Below are 22,443 nucleotides of genomic sequence, written 5' to 3'. Positions count from 1 at the left end.
ATAATGTGCATTGATTAGAATGGATCAAAGTACAAGTGCCAAAGTTTGCAGTGGTTTGCTGCAATGTTTTCGTGTAATAGCTCGCACAGAATTAGCTTCAAAGTTTTCTTATCACTCTTTGTCGCTGTATTATCAGCTACTAGTACCGCAGACTCTGCAGGTGAAGATGCTATCTCTGACAAGCATAAATGGATGTTGCAGCAGAACATTACCACTATCCATTTGATCTCCTCGTGTCACTTGGATGTTGGGTTTGCAGATAACATTACTGCTATCATCAACAAGTACTTCGATGTGTTCTTTCCTCGGGCTATATCAGTAGCAGAATCATTACGAGCACTTGGTGGAGAGGAACGATTAGTATTTACGACTCATTCCTACCTTGTGTCATTATATCTGGACTGCCCATCCAATATGGGTCTTCGTTGTCCCAGTGATGAAGCTAAAAACAGCTTCACTGATGCAGTAAAACGAGGAGACATCACTTGGCATGCTTTCCCCTTCAACAGTCAACCAGAATATCTGCTGAAGCCTTTTATGATTGATGTGGCTATAAACCTCACACATCGACTAGATGACAAACTTGGTAGGCCGCACACTATCACAATGAGCCAGCGAGATGTTCCAGGAATGACATCTTCAATAATACCACTACTGGTGAATGCTGGTGTGAAGGCCATCACAGTTGGCGTCAATGCAGCTAGCATGCCCCCAGCAGTACCCACGGTGTTCCAGTGGCAACATAATACTAGCAGTACTAGGATACTGGCTATGTGGCACCCTGGTGGATATGGTGGTAGTAAAGGAGCAGCACTAGATAGTATGGTGATTGTGCCTGGTATGTCTCATGCTCTGGCTTTTGCCATCAAAACTGACAACTCCGGACCACCATCCAGCTTGGAGGTAACAAAGAACTATGCAACACTTAAGGGACTATTCCCTGGTGCTACCATTCGTGCTTCAGACTATGATTCATTTGTACTAGAGTTAATGCAACATCAAGATAGTCTGCCAATTGTTAGTGGAGAAATTGGGGACACGTGGATTCATGGTACTGCCAGTGACCCTCTGAAGACCCAACAGTTTTATGCTATCCTCAAAACCTGGGAACAATTGATACCCTTATCAGCATCTCTTTATTTAGAAGATGCTCGTATCCTAAATTTTTCACGTTTGCTGATAAAGAGTGGTGAACATACTTGGGGTAAAGATGTTCACAAGTTTCTAAATGACTGGAGTAATTGGGACAATGAAGCATTTTATTCTCACTTAAATACATCAAATTTCCAAGATATAGTGAAGTCATGGGTGGAGCAAAGAACTTGGGGAATTGATTATGCTCTTGAGGCACTCACCAACCACCCATTACTAACAGAAATACAATCACAACTGCAGTTGCTTCATTTTAATGGGTTTATGTCTACTGATGGTTATTCACCAGAGAAAAACATGTCTGCAGTATTTTTATTATCAGTAAAAGGAGGTACCGTTAGTATACAGTTTGATCCAGCCACTGGTAGTATAGTATTGTTCAATGACAGTAGAGTATCAACAGGGTCACTGGCTGATCATGGTCACCCACTGGCTCAAGTAGTTTATCAAACCTTTGATGATAAAAGTTATGATGCATTCTTTACCCAGTACCTTTACATGTCCGCTGATTGGGTTTACATGGATTTTGGGAAATTTGGAATGGATGAGTCCTCACTTCAAATGACTTCACCATCAGTTAAAGGATTGTGGAGCAAGTCAAACAAGACAAGCATGGAGTATAACTTTCTACTGCAACTAGTATTCAATTCTTCACAGCTGGTAACAGATTATGGAGCCCCAGAGGAAATGTGGCTTGAAGTTAGCATTGGTAATGAAACTACATTGAGTATGGCACTATTCATAGTCAACAAGACAGCCACCAGGTTACCAGAATCTTTATCTTTCTATTTTGATCCTCCATTAAAGGATGATGCTAAGATGTACATCACCAAACTAGACTCACAAGTACCCATAGACTCAGTGATACAAAATGGCAGTCGACATTTGCACTCTAGCCAGTCAGTGTCATATACCAATCCCAAGTTAACATTCATGTCAGATGATACTAGTCTGTGTTGTGTGGGCTTTCCCACTCCCTTTCCTACCCCTTGTGCCACACCAGTGGTAGATGATGGTTTCTCCTTTAACATATTCAACAACATTTGGGGGACTAACTATATCATGTGGTATCCTTATAAGGATGAAGATAGGTCCTCTAAATATCATTTTGCAATGGACTACTCCTAAGTGTTAATGGATTGGACAATGAAATCTTTTTGTGTAATTGAACATATTATTGTTAATGTATAAAACAATTGTATAAATGAATGATATATATATATAATGTATTGATTCAAGGGTAAAGTGATCATATTGGAGAACTTGTTGGAAATAAATATTTACTGCTGTTGCTGTTATTGCTCGTCATCATCTTCATACATGGCACTTGCAGTGTCTAAAAATTTCTTAAGGCTCCATAGATGGAAAGGGTTCATCTCGACACCATTAGTAATAGCATGCACTCTGACTGATGAAGTGTAGTTGAGGTCAGTAAGCAGCTGTAACAAACAGTAGAGGAATAGTACCAACAGTAATTTGATGATACCTTGGGTGTGAGCAGGAAATACTGTGAACTATTTGGTTTGTTGACAACTGATACAATTAGATTGAAAACTCTACGTTCATTGACGGGGTCCATACCCTGCATAATAACACATGAAAATTGATTCAGTGCACAGAATCATTATCCCTACCTGGTTGATTTCATCAACAGCTCTGAATGGACAAGAAGTGATATCCTGCAGTGCCATAAGGTACAACATGGTGGACACACTTCTTTCTCCACCACTCTGCCGATTGGTGCTTAGTATCTGCAGTTCCTCCTTGGGTCGGAATTTCACCTTGATGGCTATCCCATACTTGCTAAAATCCTACAGTTATACAAAATATAGCATCAGTGCACAAGCTGGTTAGGTTAGCTGCTCACATTGTCTTTGTCCTCTAGAAGGCTGACTTCTCCTGCACAACCCATGGCACTGAAGAAGCTGGAAAACTTTTGGTCCACTTGACTGATGAGGTCCTTCAAAGGAACAAGCCATCTGTTGTGACATCATATACATACACAATCAAAGCTACAGAAATAAATTACTGGTTCTTCATCTCTTCCACCTGTTGGTTGTGACCAGTGTAACGCTCTTGTAGTGTATCTACCTAAAGTAGCAAAGTACACATGAATAATGTACACACATGCACACCACAGACAGTCAGACACACACACACACACACGCACGCAAGCACACGCCACGGACAGTCAGACACACACGCACCTCAACTTGAAGCTGTTCAATTTCCTCTCGTCTTCTCTCAAACTGTTCAATCAACTATCAAAGTACACACACACATACATACATACATACAAACATACATCCAGGGAGTGACAACATACCCCAGTGTCCAGACTGTAACACAGTTCAGCTTTTGTCTGGTTCTCATGTATCAACTCCTCAACTTCTCCCAAGTCATTAGGGAAACTATCATATTGCTGTGACATACACAGTACAGGACATACACTACACAAGGGTGAAATATGTACTTCTTGTTTTTCAGGAGAGATATCATTAGGACTGGTTACCCCTGACAAATTCTGTGCATCTGTCAGACAACGCTTTGCCTTATCCCTTGCATTATCAGCTGATCTTTTGGCTTCATTAAATTGCGCCTGAAACAATAAAAAGTCAATGAGAAAGTTTGGGTACTATTACTGTAGTGATAGACTTAGACAGAACTTGCAAATGCACACACCATATTTGTAACACTAGGCTATTTTTAGATTGTGCACGTGATGTACTGATTGACACGTTTTAATACATATTATACATGGTGGCAGCGTGCTTCGCGACTCATGGCACAAATCCATCTCCAGCCTCCCGATCCCTTTGATTTCAAGACGCCCGATGATTGGCCAAGATGGAAACGGAGATTTGAACAATTTCGTTCTGCTGCTGGCCTTCAAGACGCTTCTGCACCCAAGCAAGTGAACACACTTCTTTACTGTTTAGGAGAGGAGGCGGAGTCCGTCTTAAATTCTACGAACATTAGTGAAGATGACCGGAAAGACTACACAGCAGTTCTGGCGAAGTTCGATGGGTTCTTTCAGGTTCGGAGAAACGTTATCTTCGAGAGAGCACGGTTTAACCGCCGATGCCAACTACCTGGCGAATCAGCAGAGCAGTATATCGTCGAGCTATACAACTTAGTTGAACACTGCAACTATGGTACTCTCACATCCGAAATGATCCGTGATAGACTCGTTGTTGGCATACAAGATGCTTCATTGTCGCAGCGACTCCAGTTAGATCCCGAGCTGACCCTAGAGAAGGCGAAGAAGCTTGTCCGTCAGCGCGAGGCAGTACAGGAGCAGCAACAAATGCTCAAAGGAGCAACATCGGGTGACCTGGATGAACTGCAACGAGGCTACCGTAGAACACCTAGCTCAGAGCTCAAAATAACAGCCTGTCACCTGTAATTTTCCGACCCAAAACCCACAACGACCGACCAAATTAAAAATGGTCTGACATTGTGACCTATCAAAATAAGCATTTAAAAGCCAATGTGAAGGTAAAATACATACTGTTATGTACTAATGACTGACCATGTTGCATGTTGGCCTGTCATTTTGACAGATCATGTAAGAGACATTATATTGAGCACTGTCTAAGCTATGACACAAGACGACCGCAACAGTAGAATCCAAAGTATTTCAAACAGAGACAGTCGGACAGCAAATCTTGTTTACGTTGTGGAAAGGGACAACACTCAAGGGAGAAATGTCCTGCTAAGGATGCTGTCTGCCATCGCTGCCAGAAAAAAAGGGCATTATGGAGCCTGCTGTCTTAAAAAAATTGACGAGGTAGCTACAGATCATTGCTGTGCCTGTGGCGGTAAGAATACAGACACAATCTCAACCACACAGGGCCTTAGCCTAGACTCTGCCTTTTTGGATGCCATTGAGGACACACGAGCCACTACGTGGACAGCCACAGTGACACTGAACAATGTGGATGTACTATTTAAGCTGGATACTGGGGCAGAAGTCTCTGCCATCACAGTTGAAACCTACCAAAAGCTACGTGTTAAGCTAGAAAAGCCACAGAAGACCCTCTACAGACCATCACAGGCCACCCTGACAGTGAAAGGACAATTCGAGGGAAAACTTGACCACCAGGGTAAGCAAACCATACAATCAGTGTATGTGATAGAAAACTTGAAAAAAAACCTGCTAGGCTTACCTGCAATTGAGGCCTTGAACCTTGTGGTTAAAGTAGATTCCCTAAGTGACAACACCCAGTATAAAGTAGTACAGAAATTACAATCCATTTTTCAGGGGCTAGGGAGCTTTGGGGATGCATACACAATTGCACTGCAAGAGGGAGCCAAACCCTATGCTATATTCACACCACGTCATGTCCCCATGCCACTTCGCTCCAAGGTGAAAGATGAGCTGGATAGAATGGAGTCACTGAATGTCATCTCTAAAGTAGAAGAACCATCACCTTGGTGCGCAGGGATGGTTATTGTGCCCAAGAAAACAGGTGCTATTCGAATCCGTGTAGACCTCAAGCCGCTTAACGAAAATGTACAGCGTAAGGTCCACCCTCTACCATCTGTAGATGACACACTGGCACAGTTGGCTGGCGCCAAAATTTTTAGCACACTTGATGCCAATGGTGGCTTTTGGCAGGTCCCCTTAGCACAGTCATCAAGGTTGCTGACAACTTTTTTAACCCCGTACGGACGGTACTGCTTTAACAAGCTGCCATTTGGGATCTGTAGTGCCCCGGAACATTTCCAGTACCAGATGGACAAAACCTTAGTGGGAATAGAAGGCGTACTTTGTCACATGGATGACGTAATTGTTTTCGGCGCCAACAAAGATGAACATGATACTCGATTAGAGTGTGTCCTTCAGCGACTTCAATCTGCGGGTGTTACACTTAACGCAGACAAATGTAGGTTTGCTAAGACAGAACTCAGGTTTTTGGGTCACCTAATCACTCAGCAAGGGATCATGCCAGACCCCGAGAAAACTGCTGCTATTGCCAAGATGCCTGCCCCAACAAATGTCTCAGAATTAAAACGATTTATGGGAATGGCTAATCACTTGGGCAAATTTTCTAGCTGTCTTGCAAGCCTTAGCCAACCACTTCGTGAGTTGCTTAGCAAGAACAATGCATGGACCTGGGACAATGCACAAGTATCTGCCTATAACCAAATCAAAGAGGAGTTAACAAAGCCTACAGTTCTTGCCCTCTACAATGTAAATGCAGACTTAAAAGTCTCTGCTGACGCCTCCTCTTATGGCTTGGGGGCAGTGTTGCTGCAGCACAGTGACCAGGGGTGGCTCCCAGTAGTCTACGCATCCCGTGCCATGACAGACACAGAACGTCATTATGCACAAATAGAAAAGGAAGCCCTTGCCATCACCTGGGCTTGTGAAAAATTCTCCAGCTACATTCTGGGCAAGAAGTTTCAGATTGAAACAGACCACAAGCCACTGTTACCTCTGTTAGGAAACAAAAGCTTGCATAGCCTTCCACCAAGAATAGTGAGATTTAGATTGAGACTGGGACGTTTTGAATACAGTATCTCACATACACCAGGCAAGCAGTTGGTCACTGCAGATGCACTGTCTCGCTCTCCACTGGGTTCCACAGCCTCAGCGGCTGTTTGTCCCCTACAGGAAGAAGCAGAATACTTATTAGAGACCTGTGTTACTATGCTACCAGCCAGCAGCCACCGGCTTAATGAATTTTGTGAAGCCCAAGCCAGTGATCCAGTTTGCTCTAGTCTGATTGACTATTGCAAGCATGGCTGGCCATCCAAATGGGACATACCACTCGAACTCAAACCCTACTGGCAGGCCAGGGGCCATCTTACACTGCACAATAACCTATTGCTGTACGGGCCAAGAATAGTGATCCCTAAGTTGCTGCAAAGAGAGGTTCTATCCAAGCTCCATGAAGGTCACCAGGGCATACAGAAGTGCCGCCTTAGAGCTAACATATCAGTATGGTGGCCTGGTATTACGAAGTACATCAAAGACATGGTAGAAAGGTGTCCAACATGTGTGAGAGTTTCGACACCAAGGAGAGAACCTCTTTTGCCATCATATCTCCCCGACTACCCCTGGCAGAAGATCGGAACAGATCTATTTTTCCTGAATGGAGCCAACTATTTGGTTGCTGTTGACTACTTTTCCAGGTACATCGAGGCTATCAACTTAAAACCACAACAGCACGAAGCATTATTGAGGGACTCAAGTCCATGTTTTCACGACATGGCATTCCAGAAAAGATCATCAGTGACAATGGTCCACAGTACTCTTCTCACGAGTTTGCTGAGTTTGCTTCATCATATAAATTTCACCACATTACCAGCAGCCCTTATTACCCGCAAAGCAATGGACAAGCTGAACGTGCTGTTCAAACTGTAAAAAGGCTGCTTAAAAGCTCTGATGATCCATACACTGCTTTGCTAACTTACCGCACTACCCCCCTGCCCTGGTGCAACTTGTCCCCAGCACAACTACTGATGGGACGATCCCTGCGCACTACTTTACCTCAGGTACAAGACCAATACATACCACACTGGGAATACCTCGAAACATTTAAAGAGCTAAATGCCGAATTTAAACTCAAACAGAAGATGGCTTATGATCAACGTCATCGAGCTCACTCTCTTTCTCCTATCCCTGATGAGGAGGAGGTGTGGATAACAACTGGCCAGTCAACAACATCAGGCCAAGTCAGATCTCAAGCCGACGCCCCTCGCTCTTATATTGTAAACACACCTCAGGGGCCAATCAGACATAACCGCTGCCATCTCCGTGTGGTTCCAAACAGTAGTAGTACTAACACTGTACAGCCTGATAGCACCAACCCTGTGGTCACAGTAAACCCGGACACACAACAACCTAGTGGCAACTCTTCAAGACCTGTTACCAGATCAATGACTGGAACGGTTACACGTCCACCCGACCGACTACGGTTTTGAACCTTAAAGGAGGGGAGATGTAGTGATAGACTTAGACAGAACTTGCACATGCACACACCATATTTGTAACACTAGGGCACACACCATATTTGTAACACTAGGCTATTTTTAGATTGTGCACGTGATGTACTGATTGACACGTTTTAATACATATTACTACAATTACAATACCTGTGCTTCTTCTAGACGTTGTTTGAGGTCAGCAAAACGCTTCTGTACTCCTTCTCTCTGCATAATGGAGGTCTGGTGTTTTAACAATGCAGCTACATGTTCCCTCTGCCGATTGAGCAGGTTACAGAGATGGTTAGCTATCTTCTTCATGCACTGCACACGATTATGTTGCACCTGTTAACCAGTATACATAAAAGTGAGCAAGTTATGCTCCCTTCCTCTTACTTTTGCCATAGCTTGCTTGCATGCTAACTCTTCAGCTTCTATATCAATGCCACTATTTTCTAGTTCATCCAATCTAAACGCAAAATTAAAAAATAGACTGTTCAGGGAAAGTTACATGTAATCAAGCAGCTCACCTTGTTCGTCTAGCATTGATGGTACTTATCAGTTTTGCCTTGTCTCGTCTGCTATTTATCAGTTTTGTCTGGAAGTTAAGGTAAAACAATAAAACTCAACATAAACACACACTGGCTCTGCACACCTTTTCTTGTCTAACGATCTCATCGTTTCTTCTTAACTTTTTCTCCTGTTCACTAAGATCAGCTAAGGGTTTGTCAAACTCTTTAATGGACTTCTCAACATCCTTTATCCGTTGCTCTATTTGATGCACTCTACTATCATCCATAGTGGCCCCCAAATACATCGGGTTACTGTGCACCACATGCATGCTGTTAAACAACACACCACAAACTACACTCACTCCAATAATTTTTGCTTGCCACTTTTGACCCTGTTGCCATGCTTGCTTACAACAACACTAACCTGTAGAAGGTATGGAACAAATATGATGGACAGCTGACAACAATATCAGATTAAAACTAACGTGCTCTGATGATGTGAAAAAGTTTCGAGCCCGATCACCAACCCTGTCTACCACCTACAGCAAACAACAAATAGAAAATGCATGAGATACTACCACACTTGGCAGCACAAGATAATCCTTAACTTGTAACTTGCTCATGCTTCACACAGTAAAACATTTTGACTCTTTCCTTTGCTTACCCTTTTAATCTGATCTGGTGACATGTCTTTGGCCACAAGGACATAATGAAGGTAATGATACTTGCATAGGACCCTTAACATTGGTGCAGGTGCCTCTATCAGGTTGATCATCCACTGTTCAAAGCCATATTGTCTACAAAATATTACAACTCTTAATTATCACAAACAAACAACCTACTATCTATTCAACATAAAAACACACAGAGAAACATCAACATGCAATAGTGTAGCACAAACTGCAAGAAGTATACATAAGGTGCACATGATAACAAAACATCACCTCAGTTCATCAATGCTACAAAATGGTGTGTATTTACTGATGTCTTCAGACACATTCAAGGCCCTGGGGTCTAGCACTATGCTGACTGACATGTTTAATTTCTCTCTGACCTAAACACAAGACATGATCATATAATGCACATCACATTGTCAATGTATTTACTTCTTTTCTCAGCTTAGTCATGTCATCTTTACTCTGACAAATGAAGGAGAACTTGTCTTTGTTATTCAAGAAGCCTTCCACTTGTTTTAGGTACTGATGGTCCCTGCAGTTTGCCTGTTGAGAACACATACAATATAGTGTGTGTTCTATTAGAGTATTATACATACTCACCACTAAGATCATTGGCTCAATAACAGGGTACTGAAAACTGTCCTGATGTTTTCGGAGCCACTGGACAACTTCATAGCAACTTTTGTTCTCTGTCCTCAGAGTCTCCAGGCGCCTGTTACTAACATCATGGATTTGTCTCAGCTCTTCATGACACCCTGCAAGGTTGTTGTGAGATACATAGTATGTAACACTGGTATTTCCTTCAGCTTACTATATAGTTCAAATAGCTGATAATATTGTTATAGGTACATTTATAAGAAAGATCATGTGTGCATGTGTGTAATTAGACTGGACATCGCAGCCATCATAAACGATATTAAAATACATTGACAGCCATATTAGTGGAGAGAAGAAACTTTCACAGACATACTCAACAACCTGGAGAAAGCTTCAATGAATTCTTGTTAGCACTCCACAAACTTGTCACACCTAATTCATAGCTGTCTAACTGCATATCTGATCAGATTTATATGCATTCACACATCACCTCCCTCTGACACAACAGTACTATCAATTGTGGAAGCTACACTAGCAGTAAATCTTCAATCCAGTGAAAAAAAATGTCAAGATTTTTAGGTGAATGTCCCTGCCAGTTTCCAGAATACACAAGCTGTATTGAAACCCACCAACTAATAAAGATTTGCATAAATTCCTGAGACATGAAGTCCCAAACTTTTAGTGGTCTAATTAAACTGCTGGAGGAGGCCAGTTACCCAGAGAATGAATACATTTTGTAATGGTACAATAACAAATTAGAAGAGAGTCATATGGCTAAGAGATCATTGCAACATAGCAATTAGTGGTTGGGTGTATCAGCTAGTTGGGTGAAGCCAGAGCCTCTATGTTGAGCCAGTCTGGCTATGTATCAGCCTGGGATCTTGCAGTAAGATTTGTGGAAATACATGCAGAAAGTGACCACTAAATTACAATAATAAAAAGCACTGACATTAATAAATTATGGAAGTAGTTTTGAGCAATAGCATTGGAACATACAGTAAATATATACCACGTTTTCGGGGAAGTCTTTTAGCAAAAAAAGATCTCTGTTATTAAGCACTAGATATCTATCCCACTAACATGAGTACAAGTATTACACTTACTATTTTTTTGTTCCATGTGGCCTTGCTTCTGTTCAGCAATATGTTGTTGTTCCTCTTGAATTTCCTGCAGCCTCACACCAATTTCCCTTAGCTCTTTTGTCTTTTCTGCTACTTGAGCTTTGATATCATCTTCTGATATGAAAGATTCCAACTGACGTTCCATTTCTTCAATTTCTGTCCTTGTACGTGTTACCTTGCCCTGTCGCTGTCGTTCTTGTTTCTTCTTGTTCTCCAATTCTTCTCGAGGACGATCAACTTCATCTTCTAAATTATTCAATGCTTCTCTCTGTCTGCTCAATTCCTTTTGCTTGTCGCCAAGTTTACGCTTGCACTGTTGTTCATCTTCACCACAAGATTTAATACCAGTTTCCAACTCCTTCAGCTGATTCTCAAGTGGCTTATTGTCATTTTGAGCTTTCTTAAAAGTACTTTCAGCTTTAGTCTTGTTTTTCTTCATTTCTAAATACTCTCCTCTGGCAACTTCATACAACTAATAGAAACAAGAGTTATTTATATTTACTATATAAGAAAAAAATTGGAATTTTAAATTAGATTAGGGACAATGTATAATGCTGTAATAAAAAGTACTGAAACAAGCTGGATCGGAGTAGTATGTAATGTCCAAATACTGTAAAACAATAAGAAGTGAATATCTCTACTGTGCTACACTAATGCACAGTAGGGATATTCACTTCTTATTGTTTTACAGTATTTGGACATTACGTACTACTCCGATCCAGCTTGTTTCAGTACTTTTTATGGCAGCATTATACACTGTCCCTAATCTAATTTAAAATTCCAATTTTTTTCTTATACATGTTTGTGAAGTTTTTTTGCAAGCTCATGACCACTAAATATCTGCTGAGTTACTCACAGCACTATTATACTAGATTATGACTCATACAATAACAAATGATCAGTGGGTGTGGCTCTACCTAAGCCTGCAGACAATAATGGACGTGGATTCGTGCATACCTACAGACTGATGAATGGACGTGGCTACCATATATCTACAGATTGTAATTTAGGTAAGTGGGCATGGCTCACGAAAGAAACAGAGCTACGCTATGACGTGTAGTAACACGTCCACATTTAATTTAGCACGTGGGGTCAGACCCAAATAATCTGTAAAGCAGGACCTGGATGACCCGACTCGGTTTAACATTGTTACTAAATAAACTATATTTATTGACTTACACATTGCTATATAGTTCGCCGTGCGTTGCTCTCTCTGATCGATATCAACAGCGAGTCACGTACGCGTGTTTTTGGTGCAACCGGCGACCACGTGAATTCGAATAGTTTGATGCAATATACACTGGTATGGAAGCCGTACTGTAGTATATTAACACTCAGCAGTAGAACCTTGACTGATGGCCATGGTAAAGAAGGATAAAAGGTAAGACAATAGCGCAAGCATTGTATGCTTATCAATATACCAAAGGTTTTTTTCTTAAGCGAACTAGAAACGTTTCTGCAAAAAAATTAGGGCTCTAGCTGTAGCCATTTTTCCGCTACGCTTGACTGAAGGCGTCAGGCAGGCAGGCAGGCAGGCAGGCAGGCAGGCAGGCCGGCAGTAGAATATATATTTTTTTCTAAATTCTGTAGCAACTTGATGCAAACGTTTTGGGTTGATCTGAAGACACTTTTGGGCTTGGTTTTACCCAACCAATACTATCATGTCATTGTGAGGAAAATCGTGGCAGGTTTTTGGGTTATATTATATCCCCACACCTTTGATGTCCCTAATATACAGTGCTGTATGATACGCACTAGTTACCATACCATCCAACATTTCTTTTCCTTCAGAATCTCTAAACATCTTAGGGCATCTTGTCTTTGCCTCAATCGTTCCACATCATTTTGAATCATTTCATTATCCCTGATCTTCTTCTCCAACTGCTCTTCCTTCTCTTTCAACATGCTCTACAAGGTACAGTACTCAATGCTACTAGTAATAATGCTACTAACATAGATATCTTTGTGGCTGGTTTTCATACCCTTCAACTTCTGATGTAGATCAAACATAGCAGTGGAGCCCACCTAACATAATCAACACCTTAAATGTGCTAATAGCACACAAGAGGTGATCACTCACTGCTTTCTCTGTTTCCTCTAGTACTTGGTAGCTGTTCATTCTAGCAAATTCCACTACCATGTCCTATTAAGTAAAAAGATTGACATCAATGAGTTAACAAAGGAGGTGATGAAGCTCTCTCACTTGGGGCAAGAATTGGCACTTGTTTGATAGTTGCACATTCATGTCAGCAACAACTCTCTGTACCTGAAATATAACAAGCTTTAAATAAAATTCCTGAGGACATTTTTTTTTCACTTCTTTCATTTGACAGCCTTTTCCATTTAGTATCCAGTTAGAACTGTTGCTATCTCTTGTAATCTCTCTGCGAATTATTGGGTTATGTCCAGTTGGGTTGTACAGTTCTATTTCAGTGAATGCCTTGGCCCTGCTGTATTTCACAAAGTCTTTTAGCTAATAACAAGAGACACAACAAAATACAAACAACTATGTATAAAGTAGTTACTAACTTCTTTAGCCCTTCCAAGCAGTTTAGGGTGGCCAGCTAACCCCAGGCATATTCCACACACGATACTGGACTTGCCAGTTCCGTTAGGGCCAACTATTACGTTCAGTCCAGCACCAGGCAGAAGCTCTATGTCGTCAAAAGTACTACATACACACTTAATAATACACAAACCACCAAACATAATTTTTGAGACTTACAGAAAATTGTGAAGTCGAATCCTAACAATTGAGCCCTTCAAGAATTCCCCTCTCTTCTTCTTCTTAGCCGACCCAACTATGTCACCAGTTGGACGCTTTATTCCGCCTACACGATATCCATTCACCTTGCTATGGTCGGACGAAACAGGTGCAGCAACGTGCGTCTCACTTTGGCGCTCCATTTTGTAATAATATTCCGCGGGTGAATTTATTGGAGATGTAATTGACGGAATTACCCCTACCACGTGACACATCATGTGGGCGGTGGTCGGAGCGTTGTTAGCTGTCCTCTCATGTCTCTGCCAGACTGGCAGCACACTGCAGTCTATTCCGGAGGTGGTTAGTCTTAACGGGAACCAATGGAGTGTTCGAAATGCGGTAGGAAATGTTACTAAGATTCCTTCTCTGGTTCCTGGACAAATTCATGTGGATTTGTAGTAAGATCAGATGGTTAACTGATAATGCTTATATGTCAATACTGTTTGTAGTAATGATGGAAAAATTGGAAATCCATATTGTGAGTTGCAGGGATTAAATAAGACTCCTTCAAGTGGGGAATCACGGGGCGGGCGGGAAAGGCAGTAATGATTGCTCAATTAGAGCATATTTAGTATAAAGTGACTCTTCAATTAAAGTGTTTACTCCTCAGAACTGTAGGATCTGACAGATCTGTTAAACTAATTTAATTGATGTATGTGCGTTTAGTGCCATGTGTGTTTGCCTTGCTAGGGCTCCAGCTGCTTTAAAGCTTCTACCCCTGCGTCTAGGCCCCTTATTTATTTCCTGTACATTAGCCTTAAACCATAAGACCTATAAATCAATCAATCAATTGAACTACAGCGTGTACCATGTCTTCAGGGGGGCAAGGAAGTTTTAGTGTTTATTCCTCTAAGAGGAGAAGAATGGAGCTCTAGTGCATAACTTTGTTTTTTTATAGCTGGGTGAATGAAGAATATACACTTTCTAAGACTCTAGTTCGAGAAATTTTTTAAAATTAGGCCTCCTAAGTTTGAATTTGGAAGCATTTTTGATAGTGTTCAGCTAACAAACTGTATGCTTTGCAAAGCATATGAAAATTAGATCCCCTGAGATAAAACCTGTTTGATGGTAGCTAAAGTGTACTGGTTAGATCAAAATAAGGTAGTAATTATAAATTGATGAAATTAGAATTGTGACTGTTCTATTAGAGTAGTGACTGCTCTATTAGAAAAGCTATCTTGATCTTGTCACAAAAATTTAAACTTATTTGCCTCACTTTCTTTGCAGTGTACAGTTTGTAACTGTAAAGAGCATTTATAACTGTTTCCCATTGGCTTTTTGTACTTCTGAATACAGTGTAAATGCATGATTCCAGTTTCTGGTGTCATAGTCCTGAAGGTCCAAGGGGGGCAAAAGAAAGGCTGGGGGAGGGAGCTCCTTGGCCCCCTCAGATCCGCCTATCACAAATACTAATTACAGAGGCCTGACATATAATAATGCTGGCACATAATCATCACATGTGTGAATGATCTGTGTAGATCGTTTCAATGACACAGACCAGCAATGGGTGGCTCTGCAGACTTGGATTTACAGTAGGTCTTTTGATATGAGCAATCATAGCACTGAGTATAGGACAGTGTGGTTAAAATGTGATGGAATTGATACTATAGCCAATATCACGTAAGCTGCTACTTGTCAAGAGCTTCACAAGACCTTAGCTATAGATATAACTGATTTTGCTGCAGCATTAATGGTGACATTGTCGGGAGAACAAGTAATCAACATCGACGATACTATTTTGACATATTCGTATGTTATATGTTTTGTATATTGAAATTAATGTAGCACTTTTTTTCCACAGAAAAGCTTAACAGAAGGACCAAACACAATAGAAATATCATTTGAAGTATGTACTTATCACAGACCATATCAAATACATGCAGTTAATCCACTAGTCTGTAGCATTGTATTCTGATCGTAAAGCTGAGGAGTACCCATACAAAGTGGACAGTGGAGGTGTGTCAGTCAATGACAACTATCACTTGTTAGTTTGTAAATCATTTTTAGGAAAATATTTTCCTGTTGGCAACAAGAATTTCATTCGCAAGGCTCAGTCAGGTCTGCATCCATTGTGACTAATCAAATGAGCATGTGTATATTGATTTTGGTGTTTATTGTAGATTTTGGCTGGGATTGGGGTCCAGCTTTCCTACCAGTTGGCATCTGGAGAGACATTAGGTATACATTACTGTCTTGGTAGCAGGGACAGTAGAGCAGGCCAAAGAGTGGGGGACCAGGTTTGACAATGACAGTTTTTAGAAACATGAAACATATCACCAATAGTTTATATTATGAACTTTTGATAAAACAGACATGGTTAATATTCTTGGGCCCCTATAAATGGGACTATTAGAGAAGTTAACTGCTCTATTTGAGTTTTTCAATCTTTGTTACTAACATTAAATGGGAGGCCATCCCCCCCCCCCTCCCACTCTTGTTGGTAGTGTAGTAATACCCTTGTAAGCACAAATTTTGGATTATATTGTGTATGTATTTGTGGTGATTGAACATGCATGCATAAAAATAAAATCCACAAACAAAAACAAACAGCCAAGTGTGAAAAAATGGTGTGGCCTTCAAAAGCCTGGGTGGAAAAAGTTGTGAAATCAAAGGTGGTAGCCAAGAAATGGCTGCAATGATAACAAATTTCAGCCATTATTAAAGTTCATTAGCATTAACATTGTTGCAGCCACCACCTTGATTTTACAACTTTTCATCAGCTGTTTTTGTCTTCCTTTTGTATTTTATAAGGCCCCAAAACCAGCGACTTTGGGGTTTAGCATTACTTAAATTTCTTCTTATTTATAGCAGACACAATGATAATTATTGAAGACAGAGTCAGTTAAGATATTGCATATTTTATTCAATGTTTGGTAATATTATAATAATGCTCTAATAGAGCACACATCTTTCAGGTCTTCTATTGTGAGCTAAATCAGCCAAGATAACCTGGTTCAAACCCTGCATGGTAAGTTCTTTTTAACAGCTTTTGTGCACCTTTTTTAACCCCATGGTGACTGCTCTATTAGAGTATCTCAACTCCGCAGTTTTAAACTTGTTTGATTTTTGTTTTATATAACTCTGTAATTTTATTGCTTTTCAAACAATCAAAAGGCACTGCTACCATGATCAGCTTATGCACACACCCATTTTCAAATCATGTTACTAGGGATGCGCTGATTTTGCCACAAAATTTTTGGAAATGCAAAATGCTGGAAAAATAGGTGGAGAATTGGAAAAATGAGCACCAAGGAATGGCAACTTAGCACAGACACGCATAGTATTAAAACAACATATTATGCTCATAGAAATGGTGACTAAAGATTGAGATACTGTAATAGAGCAGTCACTATGGACGGAATATTCTAATAGAGCAATCACACATGTAAGCTTGAGATACTGCAATTAATTTTTATTGATGCTCAGCAAAGTAGAGAAATTTCGAGCAAAATATTGAGCAAAATAGGTAAGAAAAAAGAATTGCTGGAAAGAAATATAGGTGGAAAAAAAGCAAAATAGGCTCATCCCTACATGTTACTCTGACAAAAGTTCAATCTTTTTACGAGGATAAATGTTCATAACTCCATGGATATTTATCAGATTCATAGCAAACTTAGTATGACAATTCTTCATTTATGTTAAAGTTTGACACAGTCAAGTCACATGTTTACAGTTTATAACAACTGTTGTTAAATTGTGCGAAAAGAAATCTAAGCCCCATAAACCCTCCTACACCTTAAGAAGCAAAAATGAAGAAAAATTTGAAAATTTAAATGCCAATATCTCACAAATGGCTGGTGCGAACTTCCTGTGTGGCCTACCCTACCTGGTGTATAATGCAAAAATGGTGTGCTTTGGAAAAAGGGCCACGGTGCTATGCACACATTAAAAGGTATTTTCTTCCTTCTGTCAATTTACACACAGTGTGGTGTGCCGGCTTTCTTAGTCGCATGACACACTTGATCTAACGAAATACATAAAATGTAGCTAAACACCATATGTGTTTGTGTTTTCTAAATTTGTGCTTATCTGCTACTATAACACTATTAGTTTGGTGCTGTTTGATGCTACCATTGCACTTATCACTGATGTTGTTCCACAAGTTTATTTACATGACAAGAACAACTTTACTGTGTCAACGCTGATTTGTGCACAGCTGACCACTGGTAAGTGCCTAGTGGATGGTAAACAAACAGGTTTATCTAGTTGCATGCATTACTAGATGATCCAGTAACACTTGATATCAGTATTAGAGTTGATCCCCTTGGGAACACAGACCAAGTGAGCATTCTACTATGTGTTCACCAATATTATTTGTTGTATTTTCAACTGAAGAAACTTAGAGTACAAGGAATGGGAGAGCAGTGTGTTAGAGCAGATATGATGGTACCAACTAACCACTCCAAGTTACAATTATGGTATCCCAATGGCTATGGGAAGCCTAACCTTTACCAGTTTGAGGCTACCATTAATGCATACAAAGTCAGTATATAACTGTATACATATGTTCTGTTGTGTGTATTTGTGTCTTCATTAGAATAATGCTTCAAGTTCAGTTGTTACCATAGAGAAGATGATTGGATTTCATCACTTAGAGCTTGTACAGGTAACAACTGATAGTTAATTTATATTTGTGAGTGCTGTATTAGGAATCTTTGCCAAGTGGAGAGGAAGGATTAAGCTTCTACTTCAGAATAAATGGTAGTACCAGAAATTGCAGTGTCGTTTATGTGTGTGAACACGCACACACACACGTACGTATGCACAGACACAATGTAAAGCTTCTGACACAACAGCAACACCAGGGGAAATAGTAACATATAGTAGACAGTTGCATATCCAACTTTTTTGATGGTGAGATAGCAGCTTTTGGGCTGTAATCTAGGTAATTTCTCCAGTCCCACTCAGCCACTTATGGATATTAGCACCATAGGTACTCTAGTAGAGCAGCCAGCAATTATTTTCTTAGCAGTCTACCTTTCTACAGCCCTGGTTGAAGTTTTCTATTTGACCCTCTTAACAATCTGTTTGCACCATTACAATGGCCACACTCCCTTAATGTTGGTCTCATATTGCTAAGTATGAAATAGTGACACACCCCTGGTAGGTGAAAGGCTGACTCGAAATACTTTGGTAGTTGGTACGTAAGATTCATATAATGTGTAGGCTAAAATAATCATTGTCCAGCTAAAACAGTCACTAGCATGTATACTTAATGAAGGACATTCTGCTACCAAGGTTGCTTATTTTGATTATAAGAGAAAAAAAATTTGCTACCTAAGATTGTCGTTAGAGGACCAAAGTCATGTAGTCTTGCATCAGGTGAGTCGTATAGCTATACTTGTCAGCTATAAAGTTGCCAATAAAATATGCCCATTGCCGCACTCTATCTAAGCCTTCATTCTAAGTATGCACGGTGAATATACAGAGTTGAGAAACAATTTAAAAACAGTAAATCATGTCCAAATTTGAGCTGAAATTCCTGGATTGTGTTTGTATGTGCCCCCTGGTGAATATTGCCTCTGCATGGGTGGACAAATGTTATGATTACTAGAATAATAAGCCTGGAGCTCTTGTGACCAGGGTATTGCCTGAACATCATTTCCAGCCAATGTAAGGTTTTCCCATAGACAACAGCCTTGTAAACATGTCCAGAAGCTGATGATATGGTGTTGCAGAGTAATTTCCATCATAGCTCCTGTTTAAAAGCTAGCAAATGGCTCTGTTGCAACTGCCATATAAGAGAAGATTGAGTATAGGTTGCTATACAAAATTTCTGTGTTGGCAGGTGTTCCAGTGTTTGCCAAAGGCTCCAATTGGATACCAGTTGATGCATTTGAGAGTAGGGTGACTAATGCAACACTTGAGTGGCTTTTGCAGTCTGCTGTAGCCTCCCATCAGAATATGCTCAGAGTATGGTATGTGTTATGGAGTTAGGATTGGATTGTGTACTCACATACCTGGTATCAGGGGAGGTGGTATATACCAAAGAGATGAATTCTATGACCTGTGTGATCAGTTGGGTATCATGGTCTGGCAGGAGTTCATGTTTGCAGATGGTCTCTACCCTCGAGACAAAGTATGTAATTATATATATATTTTTTTAATTTCTTTTTTCTGTTGCAGGATTTCTTGTCTAATGTTACCGAAGAGGTAAAACATCAAGTACGCTGGCTTGGTCATCATCCTAGTATAGTATTGTGGAGTGGTAACAATGAAAATCAGAATAGAGCAATTCATACTGACACTCAACATGTGTTAGACTATGATGTATTGTATGATGGTACAGTGAGGCCAGCTTTAATGGCTGAAGTAACTGATAGAACACACACTAAGCAGCTATTTACTTACTGACTATTCTATTAGGATAAGTCAAGACCTTATTGGCCCTCCAGCCCATCAAATGGTTACTTATTTATAGATGATGATAGAGGTCTGGTGATCCAGCGATGGGGGGATTCCCAGGACCCTCACTATGGTGATGTTCACCGGTAAGAACACCTTAGTGATGAGTGAACATTATTAAATGTGTGTGATATGTTCCAGTTATGACTATACTGACCTGTGTACTGATGTGACCAAGTTCCCTAGACCTCGTTTTGCTAGTGAGTTTGGTTTCCAGAGTTATCCATCATTTGAAACTATGAAAGAGATATCCATAGCTGAGGTAGTCTATAGATTTGTAAAATTGTGCCCTTACCTAGAATGAATCAAATGCATAATGTGTCAAAAAACTGTTAAGTAGGTAATTATTATTCTTTTGCCACACTGCTAGGTCTGATTTCTGTGCTTGTGTTTCTGGAACCCCATAGGTAATGATACTGCCACTCTGGCTTTGCTGGAACAGCTCATAGCATAGGGACTCAACCAAACAGTAGCAACTTACAAATGCATTCAGTGCATAGAATCTCCACTGGTCTTTTCTTCTTCCTTAGCCCACATATTTTACTGGCACCAAGCTGAAATACACCTGCAAAAAGTTCCAAATTTCAGATTGCATAATTGTACTCTACTGATACAATAGAGGCCAATGTATAACTGTACTGCATGTTTCAAGGGAACATTTTAACCACTGTCAAGATAATATGATTGATTGAATATCAAACCACCATATCTATGTATTGTGTAATGTGTGAGATGAGTGCCTTTCGGCACAATTAGTCTGCTATCTAACTATACAATTCTTAGGACTGGGACAATAATTCTCCATTAATGAACCATCGCCAACATCATCCTAATGGTAATGATCAGTTAGCAAAACAACTGGAACGATTCTTCCATCCTCCAGATAAGTATGTGATATCAATCTCAAACTGCTATTGTTTACTTGCTTTCCAGTAAGAACAAAAGTGAAAATTTCTCAAATTTCATATACTTGACACAAGTGGTACAAGCTATCTGTATTCAGGCTGAGGCTGAACATTATCGTCGAATCAAAAATGAATCTAATGGATACACTATGGGAACACTATACTGGCAACTGGTAGACTATTACTTCTAACTGATGATAATTATCATTTTTGTCATTTTAGAATGACATCTGGCAAGCTCAGAGTTGGGCATCAATTGAGTATAATGGACGTTGGAAACTTCTTCACAATGCAGCTAAGAAGTTTTATGCTCCATTACTGGTGTCACCATTTCAGCAAGATAAGAACATCACTGTGTATGTTGTCAATGATGACAGTGTCAGTTCCTATAATACACTTGTCTCCATCACACTCCTACAATGGAGTGATGTATGTTAATTGTCTCACTTGTTTGTGTTTTGTGTATTGTCCATACTCCAAAGGGTACTGTAGTAAGTCACTACACAGTAAAGATTCCATTGAAACCACTTCAATCTGGCCAAGTGTGGAGTCTGTCTATGTCACAATGTTTTCAGACTTGTTCAACCACTGATTGTTTCTTGGTAATAAAGATGTATGATATGGATAACAGTGAGATATTTAGCATACAAATGTACTCATATAACGTGTATAATTGATGTAGACATGACAGAACTGGCTAGCAATGCATTCTATCCTGTCAGCTTTAGTCAAGTTAAGCTACCAATGGCAGAGATTACTGTTACTGGTGTCAACCAAGTTTCAGCAACTTCAGCCTCTGTAAGTGAACCATCTGTATGTTATAACACTACACTACCATGTCGGTGGTGTAGATTGCATTGGAGAGTTCTGCTGTGGCAATATTTGTGAGGCTGTCTACTGAACTAGTGGGATATTTCAGGTTGGTGGAATGTGGCAAACTGTCTCTTAACATATTTTTTTTGTCATTCTAGTGATAATGGCTTCTTGATGTTACCTAAAGAGAAAGTATCAGTAACGTTCACCAGCCCTGAAAAGTTTGATGTGAAAACATTAGAATCAAGTCTGACAATAAGGTGAATACACACATTATTAAACTTAAAAATAACTATCTTCATTACATATAGGTCAGTGAAGGACACTTACTAAAGTTCAGAACTTCTTGTTTTGTCAGTACGTAGCTATTGTGAAAATTAACTATTGACTAAGTAATATAGGTGGTGTGTTTTGTAAAACTAGTCTTGATTTTGTAATATATGTGCAGTTGAATAATTGTTCTAAACTCAAATTTGGATACCAGTCATTAAATCTTCTCAGTTATAGAGGTGCACTGATGTAAATTAGTGTTGTTTTATTAAGGACTTAGTTTTAGTCATAGTC

At 40.1% G+C, this 22,443-nt stretch overlaps 3 protein-coding genes across 6 annotated transcripts; 2 read left to right on the top strand and 1 right to left on the bottom strand.

The window, feature by feature from the left end:
• The first annotated feature begins 192 nt into the window (after positions 1-192).
• Positions 193-2,280, top strand: LOC136260143 (uncharacterized). Its single transcript, XM_066053769.1, has one exon. It carries the CDS (start codon positions 193-195, stop codon positions 2,278-2,280), a length of 2,088 nt encoding a protein of 695 aa, XP_065909841.1.
• A 3-nt stretch (positions 2,281-2,283) lies between these two features.
• LOC136262546 (structural maintenance of chromosomes protein 5-like) lies at positions 2,284-13,946 on the bottom strand. Its single transcript, XM_066056853.1, has 26 exons — positions 13,718-13,946; positions 13,522-13,663; positions 13,310-13,465; positions 13,196-13,258; positions 13,073-13,135; positions 12,946-13,017; positions 12,760-12,900; positions 10,975-11,464; positions 9,875-10,029; positions 9,704-9,817; positions 9,542-9,651; positions 9,262-9,394; positions 9,083-9,136; positions 8,960-9,021; positions 8,741-8,909; positions 8,616-8,683; positions 8,482-8,554; positions 8,257-8,430; positions 3,626-3,751; positions 3,479-3,574; positions 3,360-3,413; positions 3,182-3,243; positions 3,020-3,131; positions 2,787-2,963; positions 2,639-2,734; positions 2,284-2,591 (listed from the first exon to the last, which is right to left on the bottom strand). The coding sequence occupies exons 1-26, from the start codon at positions 13,897-13,899 to the stop codon at positions 2,448-2,450; spliced, it is 3,288 nt and encodes a 1,095-aa protein (XP_065912925.1). The 5' UTR covers positions 13,900-13,946; the 3' UTR covers positions 2,284-2,447.
• On the top strand, positions 13,934-22,351 carry LOC136262547 (beta-mannosidase-like). 4 transcript variants are annotated; one of them, XM_066056855.1, is made up of 26 exons: positions 13,934-14,154; positions 14,206-14,234; positions 15,235-15,376; positions 15,442-15,505; positions 15,558-15,602; positions 15,659-15,712; positions 15,764-15,814; positions 15,877-15,934; positions 17,860-17,922; positions 17,979-18,037; positions 18,092-18,238; positions 18,294-18,362; positions 18,406-18,457; positions 19,545-19,674; positions 19,727-19,835; positions 19,883-20,068; positions 20,123-20,247; positions 20,303-20,423; positions 20,945-21,048; positions 21,095-21,239; positions 21,289-21,495; positions 21,549-21,696; positions 21,749-21,864; positions 21,918-21,985; positions 22,038-22,139; positions 22,191-22,351. In XM_066056855.1, exons 1-26 carry the CDS (start codon positions 13,973-13,975, stop codon positions 22,210-22,212), a joined length of 2,598 nt encoding a protein of 865 aa, XP_065912927.1. In that variant the 5' UTR covers positions 13,934-13,972; the 3' UTR covers positions 22,213-22,351. The 4 variants fall into 4 exon arrangements, with proteins under 4 accessions (XP_065912927.1, XP_065912926.1, XP_065912929.1 ...); XM_066056854.1 differs by having other exon boundaries at positions 15,652-15,712; positions 17,807-17,922; XM_066056857.1 differs by lacking the exons at positions 15,235-15,376; positions 15,442-15,505 and having other exon boundaries at positions 13,955-14,154.
• The last annotated feature ends 92 nt before the right edge of the window (positions 22,352-22,443 follow it).

This window comes from Dysidea avara, chromosome 7 (genome assembly GCF_963678975.1).
Source record: "Dysidea avara chromosome 7, odDysAvar1.4, whole genome shotgun sequence".
NCBI classification, from domain to species: domain Eukaryota; kingdom Metazoa; phylum Porifera; class Demospongiae; order Dictyoceratida; family Dysideidae; genus Dysidea; species Dysidea avara.
This window is presented reverse-complemented; position numbering and strand designations above follow the sequence as displayed.